Source organism: Scardinius erythrophthalmus (assembly GCF_964197995.2).
Source record: "Scardinius erythrophthalmus genome assembly, chromosome: 10".
NCBI classification, from domain to species: Eukaryota; Metazoa; Chordata; class Actinopteri; order Cypriniformes; family Leuciscidae; genus Scardinius; species Scardinius erythrophthalmus.
Genome location: NC_138230.1, coordinates 16,338,940 through 16,353,153, shown reverse-complemented (window position 1 = coordinate 16,353,153; position 14,214 = coordinate 16,338,940). Strand labels below are relative to the sequence as shown.

Here is a 14,214-nt window from a genome sequence, read left to right as displayed (position 1 = left end):
AAAAACCTTCAAAAAAAAAAAAAAAAAATGAAACTGAATGAACTTTAGGGACTGTGGTGACACTGCGGGGAAGAATCTATACTGATGTGTACGGAAGCAACACGGACAAAAGCTCAAATGGTCTGGATGCAAGATTTTTAAGGTCTGGAAATATTTAATACACAATGGAAAAATATAACCGTATGAATGTTAAAAATATTCAGTCTAGACTTAAGGTGTGTCTGAAACTGTTTTAATGTGTTTTCTTTGAACAGAGCGTACATGGGAGGCATGCCTTGTGAACTTCTAAAGCCTAATTCAAATGAAAAGTAAGTATTAAGTTACTAATAAATGTAAACATTAAATGTGAATGCACCCTCCATAAATACACATACATTTTTTCAGGTATGGCCTCTTTTTGGATTCTGAGGGCAGTCAATGGGGATCTATGAGCTGTAAAATGACTGGAACATATGTTGGTGAGGACACTCATGGATTTTTGTCAGGATTTTTGTCAGATTAAATGTCATTGTCTTTGGTTTTCAGGTCATCACAACCTCAGTTACATTATCGACGGTCAATTTGGGAGGTCAGAGAAGTTTGGTTTTACTTTACTAAACTTTACATCAAATTCTCTCCATGCTGTTAATAGAAAAGTAGAAAAAACATATTTCTTTTTTAGGAGTTTGCCAGACGTTGGGGTTTTCAGCATCTCAGCACTGAACAAGCTTGCCATGTTCCAGACATATGCAGGTGTGGATAACATTTATTCTTCTTAAATAATACAGCATGGAATTGCCTGCACAAAATCAGATTTGTAAAAAAAAACCTGGCCTTGTCTCTTTCAGAGGTGACAGGAGTTTCTCCCTCTGAGGGCAGCATATTGGGCGGCACATTACTGACCATTCAGGGACATTACTTTGATGAGACTGACCAGCCAGCCATGGTGTTAGTAGGAGGTAAAATCAATATTTTTTTTATATATATATATATATATATATGGAAATGTTTGGGAAATATGGAAAAGGATTTTTTTTTTCCTTTTGAAGCAAGAAAGATAATTATTCAAAGTTGTTTCCTCTCCATATTAGATTACGGTGATGTGATTTATATGCATGCAAGTTCATCTTCTCTAAAAAAGTTAGATTGTGTATTCCATGCTGCCTTACGCTTTATGACGAGTGCCTCTTCACGCACTCATCATTGTACCTTGTACGAATTGGTGGGTTGGACTTCTTTGTTTCAAAGGAGAAAAATACACATTGATGTTTATTGCTAAGGCATTGTTAGGAAAATTACCAATTTATATCTGTCGTCTTTTATCTTATTACACCTGTAATTATAGCACTAGATCTAGTGCTAAATTGCTTTTAAAGGTTCCTAGAGTACGTTCAGAGCTTGGTAAAACTGCCTTCTCCTCCTATGCTCCCTGGTTATGTAATGAGCTGCAGCGTATAATAATGATAGAAACACTCCCCTCTTTAAAAGTTTCTAAAAATCTCTTACTGACTAATTTAAAGGAAACGTGTTTTGTTAAGTAGCTTTTGTTGTTATTTTATGAGTGCTGGATAAAATTTTATGTAAGATTCTGAGTTTTATGTTTGTATGTTGTTTATGTGAAACTTTTTGTGCTGCCATTTTGGCCAGGACTCCCGGGAAGAAGAGATTTTATATCTCAATGGGACTATTCTGGTAAAATAAAAAGGATAAAAAAAAAAAAAAAAAAAAAAATATATATATATATATATATATATATATATAATATACACACACACACACACACACACAAATATTATATAAATTATTTATAAAAAAAATAAAATAAATTCAAATGTATTTTTTTTTATTATCATTTTCTTCCTTAGGTCGTGAGTGTCAGATTCAGAAGATATCAAATGAGAGGATTGTCTGCATAACACCTGGTTATGAAAAAAACAATATGACAGTGTTTCCTGGTGAGAAGCTTATCTGAAATCAGATCTTTATGGTAATGTAATATTACTGTATCAAACTTTTCCATAGACACTGTTGGCACGGAATTCTGAGCTCCAGAAGCGAGAACGTTTGACTTTGATACTGTTGAAGTGTCACAACACATTATCTCAAACAAGAACATGATTCTCTTTTGTCACTTAACTGATTGTCTGTTTTCAACAGGACATTGTATCTCTCACATAATTGACAGGAAGGAAACTAGAATTTTAACATTTCCTTTGTATTTCTCTCTTTGATCATGACATAGGCTAAATCTATCTAAACCAGGGGTTTTCAATTCCAGTCTTCACGCCTCACCGCTCTGCACATTTTGTTTCTTTTATCTGACACGTTAGTTAAGGGGTGGGTTCCATTCAACCATATGTGTGCTGCAAAGTGCGTTTATTTTCATTTTAAACATCACAACATACATTTATCATTCAGTTTAGGGCTTTTGAATTTGACAATTTAGATTAAGTGAAATGTGTATTTGGATACTATATAAATAAAATAAAATACATATTTATATGGATTTTATACACATGTATATTAAATGAAAGTGTGGTAATTTATATTACATTTATTTTAAAAAGTATATTATGGCATCAAACCTTAATATGCGTGACTTGAGTTTTGCCTGTGTTTGATGACATTGCAGGGTGTTGCGAATAAACACATTTTGTTAAGTAAAGTGCACTTTAACTGATATCTTGTGCTTAGGGAGTAGGGAGCAGTGAATACTGTGTAGGGACCCTCTCAAGCCAAGAGTTCATGGTGCTCATATAAACTGTGCAGAACGGGGAGGTGCAAGGACTGGAATTGGAAACGATACTTGGTTACTCACGTAACCTCGGTTCTCTCTAGAGAGGGAACGAGTATTGCGTAAGCTCTGCTTACGCAGCGGGAAAAGCCTTCTTTTCTCGAGATACTGAAACCAAAAATTATCCTTAATTTCATATATTGTCAACGCAGTGCGGCTGCAGGCAGCTGAGCTAGAGCGGCATACTGCGCGCTCATTGGCTGCCGCGCGGCAACTGCTTAAGCCTACCAGTGAGCCTGGCGTGACGTCACGCCCAATGAGGGCGCGCGCGACCTTGCGCGTCATAGCCCGCCAGAATGGGCGGCGTCAGAGCGTATATAAGGAAGGCTCGTAGGCTATATTCTCTGTTTTCTGTCGACTGAAGCGACGCGAGCGATAGGCTCAGCACGGTCAGGGAACGCAATACTCGTTCCCTCTCTAGAGAGAACCGAGGTTACGTGAGTAACCAAGTATCGTTCTCTTACGAGAGGTTCTCTCGTATTGCGTAAGCTCTGCTTACGCAGCGGGAACCCTTTGTCCACGCCGTGCGAGCCTAACAATCACATATGACTCATAGAAAAACATAGAGGTGATTAACAGGTGGCCAGCGGTGCGGGCCAACACATGTTCATAAGCACACATAGGGAAAAAACACAGAACGGCACTGCCGGTTCATGTTAACTGATACCCTGAGCGTGCAGCTCAACAGACAAGCTAATCGGAAATACAGCCTGACCCTTGGGCAGGACACGAATCACGACTAGACTGACAGAAGTTTAGCCTGCATAGCGGGAACTTCCAGGTTATAAAACCTAACAAATGTGGAGGGGGACGCCCAGCCCGCCGCCTTACAAATGTCATCAATGGAAATCCCACTGGACCATGCCCACGATGAGGCCATGCCTCTGGTGGAATGAGCCCGTATGCCTAACGGACATTGCAGGTCTTTTGACGCATAAGCTGCTGCAATAGCGTCTACTATCCATCTGGACAGTGTCTGTTTCGAAGCGGCGCGACCCTTGGTGCGCCCGCCAAGCGAAACGAAAAGCTGCTCTGAGAACCTGAAGGCTGCAGAGCGCGTCACATAACACCTTAACGCCCTGACCGGGCAAAGGCAGTTGACCCCTTCCTCACTGCTGGAGGACGGCAGAGCCGATAGGGTAACGACCTGAGTCCTGAAGGGAGTGCCTAACACTTTGGGGACATAGCCGTGCTTCGGTTTGAGAATGGCTAACGAGTCGTTAGGTCCAAACTCGAGGCACGACGCGCTGATGGACAGCGCGTGTAAATCTCCCACACGTTTAACTGAAGCCAGAGCTAGCAGAAAAACGGTCTTAAGCGTCAAGTATTTCAACTCCACTGAGTCCAAAGGCTCAAAGGGATGCGCTTTTAAGGACTCCAGGACCAGGGACAGGTCCCAAATAGGAACCGTCGGGGGCCGTGGAGGGTTCATTCTCCTGGCCCCGCGTAGAAAGCGGGTAATGAGTTCATTTCTGCCCAGTGCACGGCCGCGCGCCGACTCAGCGAACGCTGCTATGGCCGCGACATAAACCTTGAGCGTGGAGGGGGACCTGCCCGCGTCCAACATCTCTTGGAGAAATTTCAGTACCTGTGGAACTCCACAGGTTCGAGCATTAGAACCCTTATTCACACACCACTTGTTAAACACTGACCATTTAGACGCATAGAGCCGCCTCGTCGAGGGGGCTCTGGACTGCGTGATCGTGTTAATTACCCCTTCTGGCAAGCCAACGAGTAATCGTTGATTATCCACGCATGCAGAGACCAGTGCTCTGGATGGGGATGCAGAATCGAGCCTCGGGCTTGAGAGAGGAGATCTCTCCTCACCGGAATCGGCCATGGGGCTGTGTCTGCCAGTCTCATTAGCTCGGGGAACCATGGTTGGTTTTCCCAACGCGGGGCTATGAGGAGCACTGCGCAGTTCAAACTCCTGATCCTCGCTAGCACTTGAGTTAGCATCGAGATCGGTGGGAACGCGTACAGCGGGGCGCTGGGCCAGGTCTGGGCCAGCGCGTCTTCCCGTTTCGAGAAGAACCTCTGGCACTGAGCGTTCTCGCTCGTGGCGAAGAGGTCGATCTTCGCTTCGCCGAAACGACGCCAAAGCGTCTGTATCGTCTGGCGGTGTAGAGACCATTCCCCTGGGGGAACGTTGTCCCTGGACAGTCTGTCCGGGCCGTCGTTCAAACGACCGGGTACATGAGCTGCCCTTAGGGAGCGCAACGGGCCCTGAGCCCAGGATAGGAGGCGCTCTGCGAGCGCGCACAGGGTTCTGGATTTGATTCCACCCTGGCGGTTCACGTACGACACCACTGACATGTTGTCCGAGCGAACTAGCACATGGTGTCCCCGTATAAGCGGTAGAAAGTGCTTCAACGCTCTCTCGACCGCCAGCATCTCTAGACAGTTTATGTGAAGGTCTTTCTCCGTATTCGACCACGGGCCGCAAATCGGACTGCCTTCGTGAGTCGCTCCCCAACCCATGTTGGACGCGTCTGTCGAGATCACTTTGCGGTGTGCGATGGTTCCCATCGACACTCCCCGCTGATACCATTCGGCCGTCAGCCAGGGCTGCAGGGCTGTAACACAGCGCTGAGTCACTCTGATTGGAGTACGGCCTGAAATCCATGCTTTGCGGGGCGTTTCCGTTTTTAGCCAGCGTTGAAGCGGACGCATTCGGAGTAAACCCAGCTGCAGGACAGCTGCTGCTGATGCCATGTGGCCCAGCAACCTCTGAAAAGTTTTCAATGGAAAAACTTTTCCCTCCTGAAAGGAGGCGGCGAGGTGTCGAACACAGCGCGCGCGCTGTGCGGACAGTCTGGCTGTCATTGCCGCCGAGTCCAGGTCTATACCCAGAAAAGTGATAGACTGGCTGGGGGCTAAAGAGCTCTTGTCCCAGTTCACGGAAAGACCCAAGCTTTGCAGGTGACCGAGAAGCGCTTCTCTGTGGGAAACTAGTTCCTCCGCCGAGTGCGCTATAATCAGCCAATCGTCCAGATAGTTCAGGATTCGCATTCCCCTCGATCTCAGGGGTGCGAGAGCCGCATCCATGCACTTCGTAAATGTACGGGGTGCCAGGGATAGGCCGAACGGCAGGACAGTGTACTGATATACCTGGCCGTCGAAGGCGAATCTCAAGAATGGCCTGTGACGGGGTATAATCTGAATCTGAAAGTACGCGTCTTTCAGGTCGAGAGATATGAACCAGTCCCCCGGGCGAATCTGCGCGAGGATTTGACTGGTTGTGAGCATTTTGAACGGCCGTTTCATAAGCGTTTTGTTCAAATATCTCAGATCCAATATAGGTCTGAGTGCTCCGCCCTTCTTGGGTACGAGGAAATAGCGGCTGTATACGCCTGCCTCGGAACCCGGAGGGAGAACCCGTTCTATCGCCCCTTTGCGCAGCAAATTCGCTATTTCTGTGTGAAGCAGATGCGCTGCATCCGCTTTCACTGTAGTCTCGGCCCGAGCGCGATAGCGCGGAGGGCGGCGAGCGAATTGAAGCGAATAGCCCTTTATCACTGTGTTCAGTACCCACTTCGACACACCCTGGATAGCTTTCCATGCATTCGCACTCATAGCTAGGGGTCGAATCGCCTCTGACTCTCGCTCGTCGCGCAGCGCGGGACGGGGAATCTGTGGCGGTGTAAGCGCGAATCGCGCAGTGGCGGTGAGGGGGAACGGGGGTTCGCAGATGGCGGCAGCCGGCTGAACAGCGCTGTGAGAGAGCGCTTTGTGAGACGGCTCGCGGCGCAGAAGCGGGGCGGGCTCGTGGATGTTTATCGGAGAGTGTGCGTGCTGTAAAGCGGGCACAGAGCTCTTTATTATTACACAGCCGGTGGCTGACTTGTGCGTGTTTACATGAGGGTGCGCGCGCTGTGTAGCGGGCACAGGGCTCTTTATTAGCACACCGTCGGTGGCTGGCTCGTGCATGTTTAGTTGAGAGTGTGCGTGCTGTGTAGCGGGCACAGGGCTCTTTATTAACACACAGCCGGTGGCTGGCTCGTACATGTTTAGCTGAGAGTGTGCGTGCTGTGTAGCGGGCACAGGGCTCTGTATTAACACGCGGCCAGTGGCAGAATGTTCCGTTACCCAAGCGTGTGGGACAGAGCGAGCACTGTGTAGGTGTGAGCACTGAAGTGTGGGCACGTGACCTACAGTTATCACTCGAGCGGCCGTAGCGCGCCTTATGTGAGTGCACTCTGTGGGGTACACAGGGGAATTTGTGCTTGTGTGTAGTGATGAGCACTGGGAAGTGGGCATGTTTACTACACTCATAACACTGACGGCGTGAGCCGTCTGACCAGACATTACGCTCTTTATTCGATTTATCTGGGTCGCCGTAAAAACGGCGTTTGTGTGCAGGCGAGAGAGTTGCGACACTGGCTCGTTGGCTGCTGTGGGCACTACTGCAGTAGCCTTTGACAAGGGGACTGGCAGAGGGATACATCTTAGTTTCGACGGTGGTCCGGCCGCGGCGGGAGCCGCCCGTCTTTTCCTCCCGACGGGTGCTAGGAGGACTTAGCAGGCTCGGGCTTCAGCGTTACCTTAGGCCGAGGCCCACGCGGGGGCGGCGGCCTGTGCTGGCTGGTGGAGCGGGACCTGGGGCGGCCGCGCTGGTGCTGCTTAGAGTCTGGGGGTCGAGACGGCCGCTGTGCGGAGCTGCGTGCAGGAGGCTGGCTAGAGCGGCCTGCAGCGGAGCTCGAGCGGCGGGGCAGGAAGAGGTTCATGGCCTGTGACGCTTTCTGTACCTCAGAAAAACGGTCCACGAGGCCGCTCACTGCCGGGCCGAAGAGACCAGTAGGCGAGAGCGGGGCGTTCAGGAAGACGGATCGCTCTTGTTCCCCCATATCGGCGAGAGTTAACCAAAGGTGGCGCTCGATGACGGTCAGCGAAGCCATGGATCGTCCGATCGCTTGGGCTGCTGTCTTGGTCGTGCGAAGGGAAAGGTCCGTCGCACTGCGCAGGTTGGTTAGGGCCGATCTGTCCAGTTCTCCCTCGTCAAGCTGGCGGAGGAGGTCCGCCTGGAGAACTTGAAGGACCGCCATAGTGTGCAGGGCTGAGGCGGCTTGCCCAGCGGCGGAGAAAGCGCGGCTGGCGAACGCCGAAGTAGTCCTGCAGGCTTTGGACGGGAGGGCAACCTTTGAGCGCCATCTCGCGGATGGGGGGCAAAGATGCGCTGCAACCGCCTGTTCGACCGGTGGAATCCGGTCATACCCCTTCTCCGTAGCTCCGTCCACGCGGGAGAGAGTCGATGAGGCCGGAGAGCGGAGTCTGGCCGAAACTGGAGCGTTCCAGGATTTAGAAAGCTCGTCGTGGAGCTCAGGCAGAAACGGCGCCGGTCTAGACGCTGGAGCCTGGCGACCGGTGGTCAGGAAGCATCCATCAAGCCTGTTAGGCGGGGGTACCTCCGGTGCAGACCACTCGAGGCCCAAACGCTCGACCGCCATAGTGAGGAGGTGGAGAAGCTCGGCCTCCACTCCGGCGGGAGCCCTGCTGGAAGCTCTGGTGGAGGAGGTGGATCGGGCGGAGCCGGACCACGCCTCGCTGTCCGACGCTAACAAGGAGCATGTGTCCAGCCGATCGTTGTCGTCCGCTTCATCCGCTGTGTCGACGGCATCGAGGGCGAGAGCCGTCGGCTGCGCGTCGGGGAGCGGGGGCGGAGAGGGAGAGAGCGAGGCTCGCGGGAGAGGCTCCGGCGAGGCCTTGGCTCGTGTCTCAGGCTCCGGTGGGCGTTGTGAGCGGCGTTTTTTCTTACGCGGCCCAGCAACGGCAGGAGCGGCGTCTGAAAAGAGGGCGAGTCGAGCCCGCAGGGTCGACATCTGCAGCTCTTCACAGCATTCGCAGCCGCCCGAGGAAAACGCGACGGCTGCATGATCCCGTCCCAGGCAGAGAGCGCAGAGAAGATGGCGGTCTCCGTCGCTGAGCGGTGAGCGGCATGAGCCGCACGTGGTGCGAGGCATTTGAAACAACGCCTCGTGCTCTTTTAGAGTGCTGCGGAGAAAAGCAATACACACAAAGAGCTTAACACGGAAGGATATGTATCGCCGGATAGCTGAGCTGGCACGGCAGGCTGAAGGCGGCGAAGAGATCGTCCGGCTTCCTCAGGCTGTCCTAAGCTGGCTCGTTAGCTTGATCCAAGAAGGCCACGGCGACGGTTTCCTCTCAGAGACCAGCGATGCGAGTGCTTCGCTGAAAAGACAGAAATCAGAGAATATAGCCTACGAGCCTTCCTTATATACGCTCTGACGCCGCCCATTCTGGCGGGCTATGACGCGCAAGGTCGCGCGCGCCCTCATTGGGCGTGACGTCACGCCAGGCTCACTGGTAGGCTTAAGCAGTTGCCGCGCGGCAGCCAATGAGCGCGCAGTATGCCGCTCTAGCTCAGCTGCCTGCAGCCGCACTGCGTTGACAATATATGAAATTAAGGATAATTTTTGGTTTCAGTATCTCGAGAAAAGAAGGCTTTTCCCGCTGCGTAAGCAGAGCTTACGCAATACGAGAGAACCTCTCGTAAGAGAACCCCTGATCTCTATTACTGGGCTGTTTACAAGACACCGCTTTCAACGTTAAACTTCTTATGCGTTTTACCCGTTCATTTACACAACAAGGGCGTTTTGGGTGTCTAAAAATGTTAACTTTTGAAAACGGGTTTCAAAGTGCAAGTTTTGGAAAACGGTATCCGTGTAAATAACAAAAACGTGAATCTCTGAAAACAATGACGTCATGCACATGCGTATTACGTGTACAATTTATAGTGTTTCATCGCCATCTAATGGCCTGGCAGCAGAATACAACGTTTTAGTCGCTGATCGGTGTAAATGGGGATTATTTTGACAATGGTGTCTTCTGTACACAAAAAAACTCAAAGGATAAACTTCTCTGTTTTAAGCATATCATTGTCGTGTAAACGTACCCTATACGAATAGCTGTAGCTGGATTTCCATCCAAACGTGAAGCGAATCTTTAAAAAATTTGCAACAACAAAAAAAGAAAACAAACAAATGCAAATTAGGTGTGTTTCGAGTTGTTGACGGTTGTTGACGGCGGATGACGGTGGTATTTATAATCTAAACCAACAGTAAATGATAGTTTTTACTGTTGATACCTAACAAAGTAAGGTATTGTTGATACCTAACATATCAAGCCATGGTATTCAACAATTTAAGAAAAAGTATAAAAAGATGAAAGCTCATTAGCCGCAACGCGGTGTGCGGTTCAAGACCTTTGCGTCGGGGTCCTGTTCAGCCTGTCGGGGTTGTATTCGTATATGTATTTGTATTTGTATTTGTATTCGCTATAACAACCGCCTAAATGCCTAAACCATGATTGAATAAAGGTTTTTTATATTTTCCCTAAATTCTCGAGTGCCTTGGCTTGATATTTTTTATGAGTTTATATTCTTACACCCAGAGGGCACCGGGATATGGATTCTACACCTCGCGCTGCACTTCTTTTTTGCATCCCTTGTTTTAGTAAATAAAACATCATCAGCGGAAACAGATGATTAGTCAAATGGGTTTAATGTTCGCTACGTCAGAATTTACTCGGCAAATGCGTTTCCATCTCCATTCGCATTAGCACAAGTCAAAAACCACCTCAAGCAAGTGTAAACCTTTTTGCGAATTAAGGGATTTATTCTTTTTAAATTTGCATTTCCATCACTCGTTTATGACGCGATACTTCAGTATGCGCATAAAAACAGGGTAACATACTTGTGATTCATTTATTGACCAGGAAAAGTTTTATTTCATTTCATTTCATTTCATTTCATGTCTCCCTTACTATTTATAAAATTAATTACACATGTAAAATGTACAACACTATAAACAGTACTGCCCTGATTATATTGAGTGATGATTAAATGATCATGTTTGTAGGTGGCAGAGGTTTTAAAATGGAGATGTGGAACAAATCTTCTCCGAACCTTCTTGAGGACGTCCTGAATTATAATTCCAGTAGGCCTGGATACTCTGTCCAGTGGGTGGATTCGCTGTCCTATGTTTGGCCCAATGAAATTGATAACTTTGTGGCACGATTGAGTGGTTTCTTTGTTCCAACGGAGACCGACAACTACTATTTCCGAATCAAAGCAGACGACCGATGCCAGCTATATTTCAGCAAGACAGGTCTTCCCCAGGATAAGGTACCTGAATGACAATAAAATCATAATTTCATAATTTCAGTAGTTATCAGTGCTAGCAATTATCCTGTTAACTGCATTTTTAAACATAAATGAACTTAAATGGTTATAATGTATGAATGCTTTGGAATACAGTCCTAAGGTGGATCTATTTTAAAGAAAGGCACTTAGCAGATTATTGCAGAAGTGAAAGCAACATCAGAAAAATTAAAGTGTAAAAAAGTTAAGTTTAAATTTTTGTAAAGCAAATGTGCTGAACTAAACGTTTTTTATTTTACACAAATTTTTTTACAAAACAATTTGGACTTTAAAATTGCTAGAAAAACTGAAGCCATGTGTGTCAGGGTTCTGTCACTTCGGTCTAGTTAATTTCTTGGTTTTGTGACAGAGCTCTGACACTCCGTGTTTTGTCTCGTCTCTGTGTGAGTGTGCGGTTCCGAGCGCGCTCGGGCCGTGCACTCACTTGTCTATGTGCCTTGTTATATGTGCGGGGCATGGTGTTTGGATCCCGACATGTCTGTCTAGTTAGATTTCGGTTCTGTGTCGGGATTCGGACATCAATGCTCCGCGTGTTTGTTTTCTTTTGTGAGCGCACGGAATGAGCTTTCGCTCGTTCTCGTGCGCTCTGTCTTGTCACGTGAGCGCGCACGGTTTCGAGTTCGCTCGAGCCGCGCGCTCTTCTGTCTGCGTGTTTTTTCTTGTCTTGTGCTGTGTAGCACACAGCTAGTTTTTCACTGGCTGTGTGCTTTCATGTTATGTTTTGTGTGAACACGTGGCTTATGAGTTTTCACTAGCTGCGTGTTCATGTCTCGTTTTGTGTTCTAGTCCTGTTTGTTGTGAGCACATGGCTTGTCATGTGTTTCCTTTTGCCATGTGCTCTCCTGTCGATTGTCTAACCCCGCCCACCTTGTTACCTGATTATTGATTCATTTTCCCCACCTGTCCTCCCTCGTTACCTGCTTTGTTTGCTCTCCCTATTTATTCTCCTTGTGTTTGCAGTCCTGTGCTGGTTCGTCGTCGTATCTATGCTGTGTGTTTCCCTGCTGTCAAGTCAAGCCGAGTCAAGTCTAGTCTGTCTTGTTTTTTCCCCCTCGGGGTAGTTTTGTTTGTATTTGTTTTATTTTATGCTTAATAAAAGTCCATTTGATCTGCACTTGAGTCCTCGCTACTTCCACCTACCCAAACCCTGACAGAACGAACCAGCCATCAGAGGACTCAGCAGAAAGATGGTCATCTTCCTGTTTCCATCTCCCAGTGCTCGCCCCTCCACTTGTCAGACGATGAAGCACTATGGCAAGCTCTTTTCTCTTCGCCAAGGGGTGTCTACAGTGAAAGAGTTTGCCCACCAGTTTGTCATCACTGCGGAGGGGCTTGATATTAACAACACTGCGCTCAAGGACATTTTCAACAACGGCCTCAATGAGCCTGTCCCTGCCTGGGAGATGGGAATGCTGGGGATACTGTCATTCTGGCAGTTTGTGGGGTTTGTATACAACCGTGGGGAGGAGGGTGGCCTTCCACCTCTCGGTCCACCTCCTATTCACCTCACAAACTGCCAGGTCCCCAGTCCTCCGATGACCCCTTCGGGGAGAGGGAGGAAGAACAGTTCTGCCTCCTACCCACTGGCGGTCCAAGAGGCTGCAGCGCCCCCACTGGCGGTCCAAGAGGCTGCAGCGCCCCCACTGGCGGTCCAAGAGGCTGCAGCGCCCCCACTGGCGGTCCAAGAGGCTGCAGCGCCCACACTGGCGGTCCAAGAGGCTGCAGCGCCCCCACTGGCGGTCCAAGAGGCTGCAGCACCACCTCGCTCTCGGAAACGGAGGAGGAGAAGGAGGAAGGCTTCCTCCATACCCCAGGACCAAGAGGTCGTCCCAGAGCCTGCTGCGGGTCCAGAGGCCATTCCCAGGCTCCTTGCCCTGCCGGCGCCACCCAGGCTCCTTGCCCTGCCGGCGCCACCCAGGCTCCTTGCCCTGCCGGCGCCACCCAGGCTCCTTGCCCTGCCGGCGCCACCCAGGGTCCTTGCCCTGTCGGCGCCACCCAAGCTCCTTGCCCTGTCGGCGCCACCCAAGCTCCTTGCCCTGTCGGCGCCACCCAAGCTCCTTGCCCTGTCGGCGCCACCCAAGCTCCTTGCCCTGTCGGCGCCACCCAAGCTCCTTGCCCTGCCGGCGCCACCCAAGCTTCTTGCCCTGCCGGCGCCACCCATGCTCCCTGTCATGCCGGTTTCGGACAAGCTCCCGGAGGCCGTCCCAGAGCCCGCAGCCAGCCCGGAGGCCGTCCCGGAGCCCGCAGCCGGCCCGGAGCCCGCAGCCGGCCCGGAGGCCGTCCCAGAGCCCGCAGCCAGCCCGGAGGCCGTCCCAGGGAACCGTCTGTCCTATGCCCACTGTGCATCCTTTGGAGCAGTGATATTTGTAGGATTTCCCTTCCTCACTATAATCCCTGTCTTTCCCAAGTCTGGCCAGTCTGCTCCGCCTGCCCTGATGGATCTGCCCTTGCAACCTGCCCTGTCGACGCCACCCAAGGCCCCTGTACTGTCCTGGCTCTCAGCTGGGACTCCTGTCCCGCCGGATTCTCCCTGGTCAGTCCCTCCGGCACCACCCTGGCCCTCAGCCAGGATTCCAGACCCGCCGGAGTCTCCCTGGGCAGTTCTCCCAGCACCGCCCTGGCCCTCAGCCAGGATTCCAGACCCGCCAGAATCTCCCTGGTCTGTCCCTCCGGTTCCACCCTGGTCTTCTGCCATGACCCCAGATCTGCCTGAGCCTCCCTGGCTCAACCCGCCCGTCCCTCCCTGGTCCCTCTTTTTGACTTTGTGGATGTTCCTGCTGGCTCTGACTTGGCTCCCTCCCCACTTTGTCTCTGTGTCTTGATCTGCCTGTCTTGTATTGTCTGTTGGTGAGTTGTCTTGTCATGTTCCTGTCTTGTTTTTGATGTCCCGCTTTGGGACGCCAGGTGGCGTCCCTTGGAGGAGGGGTAGTGTCAGGGTTCTGTCACTTCGGTCTAGTTAATTTCTTGGTTTTGTGACAGAGCTCTGACACTCCGTGTTTTGTCTCGTCTCTGTGTGAGTGTGCGGTTCCGAGCGCGCTCGGGCCGTGCACTCACTTGTCTATGTGCCTTGTTATATGTGCGGGGCATGGTGTTTGGATCCCGACATGTCTGTCTAGTTAGATTTCGGTTCTGTGTCGGGATTCGGACATCAATGCTCCGCGTGTTTGTTTTCTTTTGTGAGCGCACGGAATGAGCTTTCGCTCGTTCTCGTGCGCTCTGTCTTGTCACGTGAGCGCGCACGGTTTCGAGTTCGCTCGAGCCG

At 50.1% G+C, this 14,214-nt stretch overlaps 1 protein-coding gene across 1 annotated transcript in view; it reads left to right on the top strand.

Moving 5' to 3' along the window:
* LOC308697011 (fibrocystin-L-like) overlaps positions 1 to 14,214 on the top strand; it is a 101,795-nt gene that overhangs the window by 1,524 nt on the left and 86,057 nt on the right. The window contains exons 7-14 of the mRNA XM_081376035.1: positions 49 to 142; positions 255 to 308; positions 385 to 458; positions 526 to 568; positions 662 to 732; positions 828 to 938; positions 1,845 to 1,934; positions 10,651 to 10,916. Coding sequence (XP_081232161.1) covers positions 49 to 142; positions 255 to 308; positions 385 to 458; positions 526 to 568; positions 662 to 732; positions 828 to 938; positions 1,845 to 1,934; positions 10,651 to 10,916 — 803 coding nt within the window. The remainder of the gene's footprint in view (positions 1 to 48; positions 143 to 254; positions 309 to 384; positions 459 to 525; positions 569 to 661; positions 733 to 827; positions 939 to 1,844; positions 1,935 to 10,650; positions 10,917 to 14,214) is intronic.